Source organism: Hibiscus syriacus, unplaced genomic scaffold (assembly GCF_006381635.1).
Source record: "Hibiscus syriacus cultivar Baekdansim isolate YM2019G1 unplaced genomic scaffold, ASM638163v2 tig00111027_pilon, whole genome shotgun sequence".
Classification (NCBI taxonomy): Eukaryota; Viridiplantae; Streptophyta; class Magnoliopsida; order Malvales; family Malvaceae; genus Hibiscus; species Hibiscus syriacus.
This window is the reverse complement of record NW_024062960.1, coordinates 1,361,899-1,379,788: the sequence shown is the minus strand read 5'-3', so window position 1 is coordinate 1,379,788 and position 17,890 is coordinate 1,361,899. Positions and strand designations below refer to the sequence as shown.

At 36.0% G+C, this 17,890-nt stretch overlaps 1 protein-coding gene across 1 annotated transcript; it reads left to right on the top strand.

Annotated features, from left to right (window-relative positions):
* The first annotated feature begins 10,370 nt into the window (after nt 1-10,370).
* On the top strand, nt 10,371-16,234 carry LOC120150975 (putative disease resistance RPP13-like protein 1). Its single transcript, XM_039163543.1, has 2 exons — nt 10,371-14,154; nt 16,139-16,234. The coding sequence occupies exons 1-2, from the start codon at nt 10,446-10,448 to the stop codon at nt 16,222-16,224; spliced, it is 3,795 nt and encodes a 1,264-aa protein (XP_039019474.1). The 5' UTR covers nt 10,371-10,445; the 3' UTR covers nt 16,225-16,234.
* The last annotated feature ends 1,656 nt before the right edge of the window (nt 16,235-17,890 follow it).

The window sequence follows — 17,890 nt, the reverse complement described above, 5'->3', positions numbered from 1 at the left end:
AACACCCTGCTGGAAGTTTTCGTTTCAGAGCTAAAGGGGCCAGTCGAGTGGAAAGCTGCGAAGAGTCCAGCGTATTACAAACGTGTGGATTTTGTTCATGGTTTGAAGGTGGATGGTATGTATGCCCTCGCTGTGAAGCAAGCTTGCAAGTTTGCTAAAGAACATGCCTTGAAGAGTGGACCAATAATTCTTGAAATGGACACACACCTGTAGGTATCATGGTCGCTCCATGTTTGATCTTGGAAGTACCTATATAACACGTGATGAGATTAGTGGTGTTAGGCATGAGCGTGATCCAAATGAAAGAATTAGAAAGTTGATATTATCCGATAACCTAGCTTCTGAGAAAGAGTTGAAGGACATCGAAGGAAGTGAAAAGAGGTGGACGATGCAATCACTCGAACAAAGGAAAGTCCAATGTGACTTTCGGTCCTGCAATTGCCGTGGGGGCCATGAATTATCAATTACTTTCGGTGCTGAAATTGTCGTGGGGTCCAATGCATTTTCAATTGTTGCATTTGCCGTGGAGACCATTCCATTATCATTTTGTTTATTCATTGCAAACACATGGCTATTCAAATCATTATCAATCTCCAATGTCAAATGTGGGGCCAAATTTATTTGATTTCCACCTACAGCTTGGAATTTCGAAGAAGCATATGGTAAGAACTTGGCCTTGTCTCCTAATTTTCATTAGTTTTATTTACGGCCCAATAGTGTAAATTATTTTGGTCCAGTCTCTAATTTTAGTGATTAATTATTAAAGTAACCCACAGTATTTTATTATACAAATTGGGTTTCCAAATTATTATTTAAATTCTAATAAGCTATCTTTATGGCGAGGGAAATTATTTGGATACGAGTTAATAATTTTGATGGCCTGGATCGTGAGGATAATATTGAAAGTTAAATTAAAGATCGAGGGCGTTCAAATGGAATTTAAATGGTCGATCGATATGGCACGGAAAATCGAGGTAATACTTTACTACTCTTTATGCTTTATGGAACATGTTGATATTGGTAAATGCATGAATAAGATAATATTGGTCACTTTTGTGGAGTGAATAATTTATTCACTCGATATGAATGTGGTAGAAATTCTATAACTGAATACGGATCGAATGACTAAGATAAGAGATTGATAATTGTTAGAATTAAATTACAAGTTTGTGATTGGTGATAAAGAAATCAGCTCTGGATTTGTAACTTATTTTTATCATCAAGGGTTAAATGTTAAAGATACTTGGATGAAAAATTTATGAGAATACTCCGATATGGTAAAATTACGAAATTACCCTTATGTTGGAAAATGATAAGAATTGCCACAGGAAGTTGGTTAATAACTCTGAAAAGACATATTGATCCGATATAACTACTGATGTGCATAAGAAATGTTAGTTTTATTTGGAAATTATGGATAACCGGTTTTAATCCTATGAGAGTTTTGTGAAGGAATCATTTCAAAATCAAAGAATGTTCGGGAAAGCATTGATCATAGGATCTCTAAATTATAATTTTTTCGTTAAGAGCTATATTGAAATTTATCTGGTTAAGAAATTACGAAAATGCCCTTGAGAGATAAAATAGTCTGAATTGACCCTGAATGAGAGTACTTTGAGGATTTGTACTTAACTCGATTAAGTACAAATTTAATTGTTAAGATCCTGTCTTTGTACAAAAAAATTATAATAGTCCGTTTGTAAAATCTGAGAAGACACTTGACCCGAAAATATTCGAATAAGGAGTAAATACTTGAAGAGTAATTTATCGGAGGTATTCTGCTGACAGAATTGTTCGAAAGGACTGAAGTAATGATAAGATTGAATTAAATAATAAGACCGGATGGAAGGAAATGATTGAAATGTTAAGCACCAAAATGACCAAAATACCCTTATGACCTAGAATAAGTAAATGTCTTGGATTAATTAAGAAATCCAATAAACATGGATGTTGTGCTACCAGTAAAAGTTGTGGAATGCAACTTAAGTGATTAACCAACGTTAGTACTATATCTACCTGAATGATATAAGTATCACTTGAATGTTTGTTCATCTTCTCAATTTGGATCGATGATAATTCTGGAAGTACTTGGCGCAAGCTCAACTCTAGAGCGCATACAGTACTAATAAGTGGGTAGTCGTTAGTCAAATCAACCACGAATACCAGAATGACTTTATTATATGAATAAATTGAAATGAATGAAGTACAACGTGTATTTGAAATTCAGAAACGTCTGAATTATTCTGGAAAACTTTAAAGTAATCGGGATAGACTTGCTTACCAAACGAACTAAGTAACATCAATGACTAAGGATTAAATAGTGATTTGATGAGTTTGGAAACACTGTTGAACTTACATGATGGATTGTCATTATGGGTTATGATCCATGGATCAAGTACGTCAGTATTTCCTGATATTGTTGAAACGTGGAAATGAATAAAGACCGTTGGAAGATTTATTCAGTGATGATTATGGGGATGATCTATGGATCTGCACTATGGTATTAAAGAGTGAATACACTGGAAGGATAATGAATTGACTTGTTGACATGCATCAGTTTGAGAGTTGTGTAACTCGAGTTGTTTGATAATATGATCGATAGTCGTAGATTGTAAATGACTTGAATCTTCGATTCTATATTTCATCTAAAATCACTTCGGTCAGTTTGAAAAAAAAAACAAGTAACGCAGATGGAAAAGATTCTGAATATCTCATTTGGTTCAATTGGGCTGAAATCCTATGAATTTAAAGTATATTCCTGAATACCCCTGATTGTTTGGGTAATGGAATCACTCGCATTAAATCTAAATTTAGAATTATTATGTATAAAGGTTCCTGAACGTTTTCCTAAAGCACACGAAAATATAGTGGGATTCTAATGTATCAACATTAAATGTCTGGCTAGATCGGTTAGTAATCGATTCTCCTCAATAGGACCTTGTTTCAGGAATTCGTTCAAATTTCATAAGTTTCATATTATCCAAAATGATAACTACAATGGCCTCTGGAAATACTTGGATTCTCTAGTGTTCCCTACTTATTACTGAACTGTTTTATTGGTTTTAATATGTGGTACACCGAATTCATTGGTTATTGTTTTATGGATGCATCAATTTTATGTGACAATTTATGGAATATGGCTGCTATCTAATTTTTGTTTTGAAATGGTATATGATTACCATGTTTTTGGATTTATGGAATTTATGTCACGGTGCAATTGAATTTTGGAATTGTATTACGATGGAATAGCTCTGATCAAGCTAAATGGGCCTAATGTGACTCTTGAGGGCCCCAAGATGTTTCATTAGGTCGGCTTTCCTTTGCTGTGTGCTTAGGGTAAGCTATATGGACTTATTGACTTGGGCTTAAGGATACAAGCTTCATAGCCTATCCTTAAGTCGGCTTTCTTTTTGCTATGTGCATAAAGTAAGCTATATGGAAAATAATTTTTGGGAACTACTGATGGTGTACCAGAAAAGGGTTTAAACTATTTTCAAAAGTTAAACTCTTTTACGAAATTGTGAGATTTACTGGACTATGATTTGTACCTATTATGATTTTATTATACTGTTGGAACACACTAGACATCCTATTCGATCTCCTGAAAATGTCATACTTTGAAAGGTTTCTTATGAAATGAGATTCATGGCTTCTACTCGATGAAATTTTAATAGAACCCCAAATTATTCTGCAAGCTGGTATACGTATGATTCAATAAGGAAATTATATGGCTTTCCATTTATCTACATGTCATGTAGCATCATCTGGTAGTTCTGTATTACTGAGCTTTCCAAAGCTCACTCTATTACTCACCTTTTCAGGTTAAAACAATTGTACCAGTGCATCTATCGACTTCAGTAAGAGAGTTCTTCCGGCGTGGTTGCAGAGTATGGTACTTGTGATTAGGGGGCATGTAATTGTATTTTGATTTATATACGAGTTTGGAAATCTGTTTTATTTTTAAATAGTGATAAATGATTTTATAAGTTTACATGTTCTGATAAAAAGTTTTAAAATTTCCGTTATTTTTACGGTGGGTCGCTCCGGTGGCCCTAATGTGACTTCCAGAATCAGATCGGGCTACCCGCATCGGTTTGGGGTGTTACATTTAGTGGTATCAGAGCTATGGTTTGATTCAAAATTTTTCAAGATAGACCGGCCGGTCGAATTCCAAAATATGTCTGATCAGTACATGTCCCTAGACTGCAATCGTACCTCTCTGAGCCGGAACTCCAGGGCTGAGTCCCTATCTGTATCGAGTAAAACGAAGTTTCTATCCGTTAAGGCTATACTTGTACAAAAAGGAATACCAATAACATATGTCTAAACGACGTAAAGTACCTCACGAGCCATGTGAAAGTTAATTACCTGAGAAATTTTGAATCGACTCCGGAAATGAAATTTGGCTATGCTACTGCTCTATGAGCCTATTCTCATGACAAAGACTGAATTGATTACTCAAAGAATTTTCGTTCGGATTCTTTTATTGGAATGAGAGAGAGTTTTGAAAAGAAGGTATACTCAACTTGTTAAGAATTTGTGGAGGATCCGTACTTTTGTAAAAGCTACTTAAAGATATGAAGAACTGTTGGAAGTTTCATTCTGCAATTATGCGACATGAATGAATTTCGAGGACGAAATTCTTTTAAGGAGGGGAGAATTGTCACACCCCAATTATGGGGTAAATTAATTAAAAAAAATTATGAATGAGGATGATAGAGTAGGTAGAAGTGGACAAATTGTGGGGTGAGATGAGAATAAATTAAGGATAATACATTGCCACCATTGAATCTATCGTTTTCCAGCTTAGAGGAAATTTTATTTTATTTCCTACTTGTTGATTCACAGCTTAATTAGTTGACAAAGAAAGAAAATGGCTCCACAACGTTTATTGCTCCTTCTCATCTTCCTCCTCCATCTCTCTTCTTCTTCCTCCTCCTCCATGTCTCTCTTCTTCTTCATCGAATGCACGTTTCATCGCAGGATGTTCATCTCTGACCGATCTTGTTTCCGACGAATATCCACCTTAAAAAAATCCGCCGTACCTCATATTCAAACCTCCAGTTTCAGCCAAGTAAATGTGTGAACAGACCTATGGGTTCTTACCTACACCACCACGGCCCTTGGGAACTTGTTTTTGATAATTGTTTATGGATACCTTATGTTTTAACCACCTATTGTGATCACTGCACATTCATGGGCCGTGGTAACACCCTGCTGGAAGTTTTCGTTTCAGAGCTAAAGGGGCCAGTCGAGTGGAAAGCTGCGAAGAGTCCAGCGTATTACAAACGTGTGGATTTTGTTCATGGTTTGAAGGTGGATGGTATGTATGCCCTCGCTGTGAAGCAAGCTTGCAAGTTTGCTAAAGAACATGCCTTGAAGAGTGGACCAATAATTCTTGAAATGGACACACACCTGTAGGTATCATGGTCGCTCCATGTTTGATCTTGGAAGTACCTATATAACACGTGATGAGATTAGTGGTGTTAGGCATGAGCGTGATCCAAATGAAAGAATTAGAAAGTTGATATTATCCCATAACCTAGCTTCTGAGAAAGAGTTGAAGGACATCGAGAAGGAAGTGAGAAAAGAGGTGGACGATGCAATCACTCGAACAAAGGAAAGTCCAATGTGACTTTCGGTCCTGCAATTGCCGTGGGGGCCAATGAATTATCAATTACTTTCGGTGCTGAAATTGTCGTGGGGTCCAATGCATTTTCAATTGTTGCATTTGCCGTGGAGACCATTCCATTATCATTTTGTTTATTCATTGCAAACACATGGCTATTCAAATCATTATCAATCTCCAATGTCAAATGTGGGGCCAAATTTATTTGATTTCCACCTACAGCTTGGAATTTCGAAGAAGCATATGGTAAGAACTTGGCCTTGTCTCCTAATTTTCATTAGTTTTTGTTTACGGCCCAATAGTGTAAATTATTTTGGTCCAGTCTCTAATTTTAGTGATTAATTATTAAAGTAACCCACAAGTATTTTATTATACAAATTGGGTTTCCAAATTATTATTTAAATTCTAATAAGCTATCTTTATGGCGAGGGAAATTATTTGGATACGAGTTAATAATTTTGATGGCCTGGATCGTGAGGATAATATTGAAAGTTAAATTAAAGATCGAGGGCGTTCAAATGGAATTTAAATGGTCGATCGATATGGCACGGAAAATCGAGGTAATACTTTACTACCTCTTTATGCTTTATGGAACATGTTGATATTGGTAAATGCATGAATAAGATAATATTGGTCACTTTTGTGGAGTTGAATAATTTATTCACTCGATATGAATGTGGTAGAAATTCTATAACTGAATACGGATCGAATGACTAAGATAAGAGATTGATAATTGTTAGAATTAAATTACAAGTTTGTGATTGGTGATAAAGAAATCAGCTCTGGATTTGTAACTTATATTTTATATCATCAAGGGTTAAATGTTAAAGATACTTGGATGAAAAATTTATGAGAATACTCCGATATGGTAAAATTACGAAATTACCCTTATGTTGGAAAATGATAAGAATTGCCACAGGAAGTTGGTTAATAACTCTGAAAAGACATATTGATCCGATATAACTACTGATGTGCATAAGAAATGTTAGTTTTATTTGGAAATTATGGATAACCGGTTTTAATCCTATGAGAGTTTGTGAAGGAATCATTTCAAAATCAAAGAATGTTCGGGAAAGCAATTGATCATAGGATCTCTAAATTATAATTATTTTCGTTAAGAGCTAATATTGAAATTTATCTGGTTAAGAAATTACGAAAATGCCCTTGAGAGATAAAATAGTCTGAATTGACCCTGAATGAGAGAGTACTTTGAGGATTTGTACTTAACTCGATTAAGTACAAATTTAATTGTTAAGATCCTGTCTTTGTACAAAAAAAATTATAATAGTCCGTTTGTAAAAATCTGAGAAGACACTTGACCCGAAAATATTCGAATAAGGAGTAAATACTTGAAGAGTAATTTATCGGAGGTATTCTGCTGACAGAATTGTTCGAAAGGACTGAAGTAAATGATAAGATTGAATTAAATAATAAGACCGGATGGAAGGAAATGATTGAAATGTTAAGCACCAAAATGACCAAAATACCCTTATGACCTAGAATAAGTAAATGTCTTGGATTAATTAAGAAATCCAAATAAACATGGATGTTGTGCTACCAGTAAAAGTTGTGGAATGCAACTTAAGTGATTAACCAACGTTAGTACTATATCTACCTGAATGATATAAGTATCACTTGAATGTTTGTTCATCTTCTCAAATTTGGATCGATGATAATTCTGGAAGTACTTGGCGCAGCTCAACTCTAGAGCGCATACAGTACTAATAAGTGGGTAGTCGTTAGTCAAATCAACCACGAATACCAGAATGACTTTATTATATGAATAAATTGAAATGAAATGAAGTACAACGTGTATTTGAAATTCAGAAACGTCTGAATTATTCTGGAAAACTTTAAAGTAATCGGGATAGACTTGCTTACCAAACGAACTAAGTAACATCAATGACTAAGGATTAAATAGGTGATTTGATGAGTTTGGAAACACTGTTGAACTTACATGATGGATTGTCATTATGGGTTATGATCCATGGATCAAGTACGTCAGTATTTCCTGATATTGTTGAAACGTGGAAATGAAATAAAGACTGTTGGAAGATTTATTCAGTGATGATTATGGGGATGATCTATGGATCTGCACTATGGTATTAAAGAGTGAATACACTGGAAGGATAATGAATTGACTTGTTGACATGCATCAGTTTGAGAGTTGTGTAACTCGAGTTGTTTGATAATATGATCGATAGTCGTAGATTGTAAATGACTTGAATCTTCGATTCTATATTTCATCTAAAATCACTTCGGTCAGTTTGAAAAATAAAAAAACAAGTAACGCAGATGGAAAAGATTCTGAATATCTCATTTGGTTCAATTGGGCTGAAATCCTATGAATTTAAAGTATATTCCTGAATACCCCTGATTGTTTGGGTAATGAAATCACTCGCAGTAAATCTAAATTTAGAATTATTATGTATAAAGGTTCCTGAACGTTTTCCTAAAGCACACGAAAATATAGTGGGATTCTAATGTATCAACATTAAATGTCTGGCTAGATCGGTTAGTAATCGATTCTCCTCAATAGGACCTTGTTTCAGGAATTCGTTCAAATTTCATAAGTTTCATATTATCCAAAATGATAACTACAATGGCCTCTGGAAATACTTGGATTCTCTAGTGTGTTCCCTACTTATTACTGAACTGTTTTATTGGTTTTAATATGTGGTACACCGAATTCATTGGTTATTGTTTTATGGATGCATCAATTTTATGTGACAATTTATGGAATATGGCTGCTATCTAATTTTTGTTTTGAAATGGTATATGATTACCATGTTTTTGGATTTATGGAATTTATGTCACGGTGCAATTGAATTTTGGAATTGTATTACGTGGAATAACTCTGATCAAGCTAAATGGGCCTAATGTGACTCTTGAGGGCCCCAAGATGTTTCATTAGGTCGGCTTTCCTTTGCTGTGTGCTTAGGGTAAGCTATATGGACTTATTGACTTGGGCTTAAGGATACAAGCTTCATAGCCTATCCTTAAGTCGGCTTTCTTTTTGCTATGTGCATAAAGTAAGCTATATGGAAAATAATTTTTGGGAACTACTGATGGTGTACCAGAAAAGGGTTTAAACTATGATTTTCAAAAGTTAAACTCTTTTACGAAATTGTGAGATTTACTGGACTATGATTTGTACCTATTATGATTTTATTATACTGTTGGAACACACTAGACATCCTATTCGATCTCCTGAAAATGTCATACTTTGAAAGGTTTCTTATGAAATGAGATTCATGGCTTCTACTCGATGAACTTTTAATAGAACCCCAAATTATTCTGCAAGCTGGTATACGTATGATTCAATAAGGAAATTATATGGCTTTCCATTTATCTACATGTCATGTAGCATCATCTGGTAGTTCTGTATTACTGAGCTTTCCAAAGCTCACTCTATTACTCACCTTTTCAGGTTAAAACAATTGTACCAGTGCATCTATCGACTTCAGTAAGAGAGTTCTTCCGGCGTGGTTGCAGAGTATGGTACTTGTGATTAGGGGGCATGTAATTGTATTTTGATTTATATACGAGTTTGGAAATCTGTTTTATTTTTAAATAGTGATAAATGATTTTATAAGTTTACATGTTCTGATAAAAAGTTTTAAAATTTCCGTTATTTTTACGGTGGGTCGCTCCGGTGGCCCTAATGTGACTTCCCAAATCAGATCGGGCTACCCGCATCGGTTTGGGGTGTTACAACCACCCTCTTCCTGTTCTTCCTTCAAACCTTTTCTTTTCCTTTTCCAAGAAAACACAAAGAAAAAGAAAAAGAAAAATGGCTTTGGTGGGCGAAGCATTTCTCTCGGCTTCCATTGAAGTGTTGCTTGATCGGATTGTTTCTTCCAATGTTTCCAACTTTATCAAGGGAAACAAGAAACCTCAATTGCCTTAAAACTAGATGACACTAGATTAACCTAAAACTATAGATGACACGAGGACGAACATTTTAGATTTCCAATTGCCTTAACCTCGACCCAACATTTAGAAATTAGGAGTCCATTCAAACCTCCCCGAACTTTGGAGTGAAGACCCGTCCTCGAGTCGACCCAACCCAAACTAACTAAAGACATATATGCAATGGAAGCAGAACATGAAACTGAGAATGCTCGCAGAAAAATCTATGAATTGAAGCGAAATCCAGGGATTAAAAGAACATAACTTTTTTCAAAATCATGAATAAAATAAAACAAGCCAACAACAAAAGTGACCACGCATGTAATTTACCATTGTTTTATTAGAAGAATCTAAACCGAGTGAATGACAATGCTTTGAGAACATTGACCAACTCCCTGAAAGGATAAAACTTCAATACAAGAAGAAATTACAACGAAACAAATGAGTATTAATTAATTTCTGACTTCTCACCTACAAATAATTACTACTTGGAAGATCACAATTCATTTCACACACTTTCCCCTCAACTTTCCCAACGAATTACAACCATACTTCCAGGAAATGAATATTAATTTCTGACTTTCTCACTTACCAATAATTACTACTTGGAAAATCACAATTCATTTCACACACTTTCCCCTCAACTTTCCCAAATAATTACAACCATACTTCCAGGAAATGAGTACTAATTTCTGACTTTCTCACCTAACATAATTACTACTTTGAAAATCACAATTCATTTCACACACTTTCCCAAAGACTTAGCACTGTGTCCGTTCTGTGTTCAACTTTATTGGATTCATCTCCAAAGTAATTCCTACTTTTCCATTGTTTTTGCAGACACTCTCTTCCCGTTCTTCCTTCAAACCTTTTTTTTCCCAAGAAAACACAAAGAAAAAGAAAAATGGCTTTGGTGGGCGAAGCATTTCTCTCGGCTTCCATTGAAGTGTTGCTTGATCGGATTGTTTCTTCCGATGTTTCCAACTTTATCAAGGGAAACAAGAAACTCGAAGCTGTTCTGCTCAACAAACTGGACCCTACCTTAATCTCTGTGAAAGCGTTGCTGGATGATGCTGAAAAGAAGCAGATTACCAACTCATATGTCAGGAGCTGGATTGTTAAGCTCAAAGATGCTGTTTATGATGCGGAGGATCTGCTAGATGAGATTGCAACTGAAGCTCTTCGACGCAAGATGGAATCCCATGATCAGACTACTATGAAGAAGGTAATTTCCTTTTTCCCTTCTCGGAATCCTTTCAAAGATGGGATGGTGTCAAAGCTGGATGAGATCCTTGGGAGATTAGAGTCTCTAATCAACAAAGCACACATCCTGTGTTTGGAAGTCAACTGTGGGAGAGAAAAGTCATCTCAAAGACCACCTGCAGCTTCTTTGGTGGATGAGTCTGGTGTTTATGGCAGAGATGGTGAAAAAGAAGAAATTTTGAGGTTATTGAACGCTCAAAATCCGACTGGAAATCCTATAGACGTCATTCCAATCGTGGGTATGGGTGGGCTGGGAAAGACCACCCTTGCTCAGTTGATCTACAATGACTCAAGGGTGGGCGACTGGTTTGACCTCAAAGCATGGGTGTGTGTTTCTGAAGAATTCGATGCTTTCCATGTCACCAAAACCCTTCTTGAAGAGATCACTCGTAGCAGTGATGATAGCCAGAGCTTAAATCAGCTTCAGCTTAAACTAAAGGAGAAGCTATCCGGAAAGAAATTTCTATTTGTTTTGGACGATGTTTGGAATGAAAAATATGTTGACTGGGCGGAGCTCAGGATTCCATTCTATTATGGGGCACAAAACAGCAAGATTATTGTAACAACACGTAATGAAGGTGTTGCCGCCATTATGAGGACCGTTCCAACTTATCGTCTTGAAACCTTATCCGATGATGATTGTTGGAAGCTATTTGCTAGCCATGCATTTGTTGGTACAAACCCAAGCAATCATCCAAAGCTGAAGGCCATCGGTGAAGCAATTGTTAAAAGATGTGACGGTCTCCCTCTGGCTGCGAAAACTCTGGGAGGACTCCTACGTTGCAAACTAGACGCTGCTGAATGGAGCAAAATATTAGATAGCAATTTCTGGGACATACCAAATGATTCATGTGTTCCAGCACTGAGATTGAGTTATTATTATCTTCCCTCCCATTTGAAGCGTTGCTTCGGCTATTGTTCAATTTTCCCCAAAGACTATGAATTTGAAAAGGAAGAAGTTATTCGTTTATGGATGGCTGAAGGTCTTTTAGAGTTTCCTAGAGACAATGGTGATGTGGAAGAACAAGGTAACAAGTACTTCAAAGATTTGACATTGAGGTCATTTTTTCAACAATCTAAAGTGAAGAAATCTTGTTTCATCATGCATGATCTAATCAATGACTTGGCTAAATCTGTCACCGGAGAATTTATTTGCAGATTAGAAGGTTGTGGTGGTTCTTCTGAAATAACCGAAAGGACTCGTCATTTGTCCAATGTCCGAGAAGAGTATGATTTGAGAAAGAAATTTGAGACTGTACCTAAAGCAAAAGCTCTGCGTGCATTCGTGACTCTTCAATCATCACGGTGTTGGTTTTCACGGGTTACCAATGATTTAATGCCTGATTTGTTGTTGAAGTCAAGCTTACGGGTTCTTTCTTTGGCTGGGTATCACAATATCAATGAATTGCCGGAAGAAATTGGTAATTTGAAGCATTTGCGGAATTTAGATCTCTCAAAAACATTAATTAAAAGGTTGCCAAACTCTTTGAGTACATTGTATAATTTGCAGACCTTAACATTGTTTGGGTGCAGCGAACTTGTTGAGTTGCCAGAAGACATGAGGAGATTGGTGAGCATGCGTTATCTTGATATTAGGGGAATACAATTAACGAGGATGCCAAAGGGATTGGGTGATTTGAAAGATCTTCGAATATTAACTGATTATTTTTTAGGCGACCACAATGGTTCAAGCATTAATGAGTTGGGAAAGCTGAAGCATCTCCGTGGAAGACTTGCCATTTCTGGTCTAGAAACTGTTGCACGTGCAGTGGATGCCAAAGATGCCAGTTTGAAGGATAAGATGCATCTTGAGGTGTTGGAGTTGAAATGGGGAGGAAATAATGATGGCGATTCGAAGCATGAAAGGGAAGTTCTTGAACAATTGGAGCCTCATTTTAACTTGGAGAGTCTTGTCATTCAAAGTTACAATGGCACGAGATTTCCGGAATGGGTGGGGCATTCTTCCTTCTCAAACATGGTATCTTTGGAGTTAAGAGATTGCAGGTTTTGCCAGTCTTTGCCACCGCTTGGGCAATTATCATCTTTGAAATCTCTTTCCATTTCTGGTTTCAGTGGAGTGGTAACAGTGGGTGAAGAGTTCTATGGGAGTGGACACACTTCGACTGTACCATTTGGATCTCTTGAAACTCTAAGCTTTGTGGAAATGTCGGAGTGGGAAGAATGGTTTTGTGGGAGTGATGATGAAGCATTCCCTCTTCTGCAAGAGCTAAGCATTATTGCTTGTCCCAAGCTAACCAAGTCTCTGCCCAAAGATCTCCTTTCTTTAAAGAAACTTGTGATTCAACATTGTGGAAATCTTGGAGGTGTTCTTCCAAGGGCACCGAATGTTTGTGGAGTTGAGTTAGAAGGATGTGATGCATTGCAATTGGAGCCATTGCCTTGCGGACTTCAAGAGTTGCGAATCACAGGGTCGACTATGAATGATTCCACGGTTGAACAGATGTTGCGACAATGCACCCATCTGGACAAGTTAAGCATGTCTGATTGTTCTGATATCAGATCCCTTCCTGAAGTTAATGTGCCTACGACGCTGAAGCAACTGGAGATCCAAATGTGCGATGCCTTGGATTATTCCAAAATATTATTGTATACATCCCTTGAATCCTTGAGGGTAGAGGGCAGTCGGTGTGATCCACTTGAAGAATTATGTTTGCCATTAGGATCGTTTCTTTCGCTAAAAAGGGCTACTATAGGGGGATGTGAAGACTTGAAGTTAATTGGTGGTTTAGGGGATACTCACCGCCAGCATCCAGCATGTCTGGATTCTTTGACTATCTCATTTTGTCAAAATTTGATATCTATTGGAATTGAAGATGTATTATGTGTCACCAATTTGACCCGACTTGCGCTTTATTATTGCTCAAGTTTAAAGTCATTGCCGGAGCAAATGAACTCCGTCTTTCCATCCCTTACGGAATTGCAAATATGGAGTTGTCCAGAAATAGAATCGGTTCCGAAAGCGGGTTTGCCCTCCAAATTAAAAACAATTGATATCAGCTGTAGTGATAAAGTAGTTGGGAGCATGATAAGTAGGAAAAGGGAATGGAGTTTGCAATCACTCCCTTCACTAACATTTTTCAGTTTCGTATGTACAGAATTGGAGATGGAATCTTTTCCGGATGAACTTTTGTTACCCTCTTCTCTTACATTTCTCGGTATCTACGGTCTTCGAAATCTGGAACGTTTGGACTGCAAGGGCCTTCAACACCTCACCTCTCTTTCTCGGTTGAACATCAACAACTGTCCGAAGCTTCAGTCCATACCGGAAAAGACGCTCCTTCCCTCTCTTTCTCAGTTGTCCATTCGAGATTGTCCGTTGCTGAAGGAACGTTGCCAAAAGGAGAAAGGCAGGGATTGGCCCAACATTTCCCACATCCCTGTCATTGTAATTGATGGTGAACTCATTACATAGAAAGGCAAGGATGGAGTGGCTTGTGCATTTATTTTGCTTTTTGATTTGCATTAAAATCTCTTCATTTGCACTAGGATTCTTCATGGTTGCTGGGTTAATAAGATTGGTCCCCATGAGTTTTAATTAAATCCAACATTTATACTTTGATGATAATTCCAGATAAATAGAAGATTCAAGATTGATATAAATTTACTCTCTTATTATGTTTGGTTCTTAAGGGGTCAGATTAGAAACATATGCCTGACGACTTATAGCTTTTTCTTCTTTTCACAACTCAGGATCTTTAGATAATTTCTGCTTTGATAGCTCGGGAACTTTGAACAATTCTGAAACTTTAGGAAATGCTGACTTTTGTAATTCAGGAATGTTAAGTATACGTATTTTATCATGCATATGGGATAAATAGATTTGGAGTATATTCGTATTAGATCCACGTGTACCGTAGGATATGCATATATCTATACAAAAACTCAGCTAATTATGTATCTACTTTGTAAATGATTAATCCTACTTCATTTCTTACTTTATCATCAAATGATTAATCTAGATCCATTTTTTTACCTGTTCGCATTATTTAAAAACAAAAGAGAATAACGTTTTCCAATTTTAAAGTTAATCATGTTATATATTTTTGTTTTATACCTTTTTAAATGTGTATATCTTAATATATTTTTAAATCATTAAATTATATTATTATTATTATTGAATAGTCTTATTATAAGGTATTATCTGTTATGAATATTTCTTAGCTATTAATAATGCATATATCGATACATAGTTTTCGAATTCAAGATTTTCAATGAAAAAATTACTTATTTTAACCATTTAAGTCTTTTAATGAATTCTTTCAATTATCGTATTATTTTTAAACTATATAAATAAAATAATATAACATATTAGAAGTTAAGAAAACGAATTTAAACTAATGGCCCGGCACTTAGTAATAGAAAGAATAATTAAAAAGTATTATAAGTGCTTTAAAGGTAATAATAACACCATTAAAGAAAGCTAAGATATTAGTAGTATTAAGCTCTTTAAAAATAATAAGGTTCTGTTATGAACCGCGTAATGTTTGATAAAAGGGAAAAGAACCGAATTTTTGAACCAAAAACTCCATTGCCATCCAATCCTTTGGAACGTTGTTATCCCCCGCTTGGGCAATTGTTAACATATTATACATCCCTAAGCCGATGGCAGTGCGTGTGACCCACTTGAAGAATTATGTTTGTCATTAAAATCGTTTCCTTCGTTAAAAAGTGTTTCTACAAGCCGATGTGAAGACTTGAAGTTCAATGGTGGTTTAGGGGGCACTCACCGCCAGCATCCAGCATGTCTGGATTCTTTGACTATCTCATTTTGTCAAAATTTGATATCTATTGGAATTGAAGATGGATTATGTGTCACCAATTTGACCCGACTTATGCTTTATGATTGCGTAAGTTTAAAGTCATTGCCGGAGCAAATGAACTCCGTCTTTCCATCCCTCGAGTCGTTGGGCATAGAGAATTGTTCAGAACTAGAATCAGTTCCAAAAGCGGGTTTGCCCTCCAAATTAAAAAGTATTTATATCAGATGGAGTGATAAAGTAGTTGGGAGCATGATAAGTAGGAAAAGGGAATGGAGTTTGCAATCACTCCCTTCACTTACATCTTTCGGTTTCTCAGATACAGAATTGGAGATAGAATCTTTTCCGGATGAACTTTTGTTACCCTCTTCTCTTGAATTTCTCGGTATCAATAGTCTTCTAAATCTGGAGCGTTTGGGCTGCAAGGGCCTTCAACACCTCACCTCTCTTTCTCGGTTGAACATCAACAACTGTCCGAAGCTTCAGTCCATACCGGAAAAGACGTTCCTCCCATCTCTTTTTCTTTTGGAGATTAAACGTTGTCCGTTGCTGAAAGAACGTTGCCAAAAGGAGAAAGGCAGAGATTGGCCCAACATTTCCCACATCCCTCTCATTGTAATTGATGAGGAATTCATTACATAGAAAGGCAAGAATCTAGTGACCGTGCATTGTTTTTATTTGCATTAAAATTCGTCATGACTCGCAGTTTGCACTAGGATTCTTCATGGTTGCTGGGTTAATAAGATTGGTCCCATGAGTTCTAATTAAATCAACATTTATATTTTGATGATAATTCCAGATAAATAAAAGATTCAAAATTGATATAAATTTATTCTTTTATTATTTTTGGTTCTTAAGGGGTCAAATTAAAAACATATGCCTCAAGAATACAGTTTTTTCTTCTTTTTACAACTTCGGAATTTTAACTTGATTTAATTTTTGCAATTTCGGTAACTTGGAAACTTTAGAAGTTCAAGCTTGGACAGTTCTGGCACTTTTAGAAATTCGAGAACCTTAGGCAACTCTGAGGTGGTGTTTGGTTCGCATGAATCCCTTGAAATTAGGGAGAATTGAAATCCAATTCTACCACTTTCCCATGTTTTGTTCAAGTTTTCAAAGGGGAATTGGAATCCAATTCAATCAAAGGAGGGAAAGAAAATTTCATCCATAAAATGACGGAATTGAAATCTTTTGGAAGAGAGAATGTGAAATTTGACCATACTACCCTCATCAATCTTTTGGTAATTTACTAACATATTTTGATTGGGATTAGGGATAACCACTCAACCCGGACCCGACGGGTTTTTACCCGATCCGATCAGGTCGATTTTTTTTTTAAAAAAAATCGAGCTCGGGTCGGGTCGGGTTTTTTAAGTGTGATATTCAGGTCGGGTCGGTTTTTTTAAGTGTGATATTCGGGTCGGATCGGATTCGGGTTTAGAGTGAAAAATACCCGACCCGACCCGAAAAAATATATAATTTTACCTTATATATTTAGGAATAATTACAATAATACCCCTCTATATATACTTTTTTTTTCAATTAAGTCACTATTTTTATTGAATAAAAATATTTTTTTATTTCAGGCCGGGTCGGGTTTCTAATTCATATGTTCGGGTCGGGTGAAACTTTATTTTAATTGGGTCGGATCTCGGGTGGAGGTTCCCTTGTTCTCGGGTCGGGTCGGGTGGACCAAAAACCCGACTCAACCTGACCTATGATCATCCCTAATTAGGATGATTTTAACTTATGATGTTTATTAGTATGATTTTTATAATGTATTGAAATGAATAATCAATCAATAAAATAAAAATTTAATATTTTTAAATTTTTTATAATATATTGCTACATGTAAGTTATAAAACAAACTAAAATTAAGCAAAAAAAAATAAGAAAGGTAATTATGTCATTTTACATTATTAAAATCAAATTCATCTGACATGTCTGCGAACCAAACATAATATGAAATTGGATTCCAATTTAATTTCTTGCCAACTAAACAGGTTTCAGATTCAGATTCCAATTCCTACAGATTCTAATTCCTTCACAGATTCTAATTCCCTCATAAACATTCCAACGAACCAAACGTCACGGCTTTTTGTATCTCTGACATCTTCGGCTTTGGGAGTTTGGGAATGATAGTATGAACGACAATTCTGATTTAGGATGCTCAGGTTTCTCCTTTTGCTGATGACTTGATACAATTTGCAGAAGGCTTACTTGATCAATTAGATATTATTCATTTTGCAGAAGCCTTACTTGATACACTTTGGTGTTACCATTTTGTTAAGGGTTGGTTATTTGGTTA

Coding starts and splice junctions, on each gene's coding strand:
- LOC120150975 (XM_039163543.1), top strand. CDS start 10,446: ATGGCTTTGGTGGGCGAAGCATTTCTCTCGGCTTCCATTGAAGTGTTG. Junction 14,155..16,138: donor TTGTCCGTTGCTGAAGGAAC/GTTGCCAAAAGG, acceptor CGTTGCTGAAAG/AACGTTGCCAAAAGGAGAAA.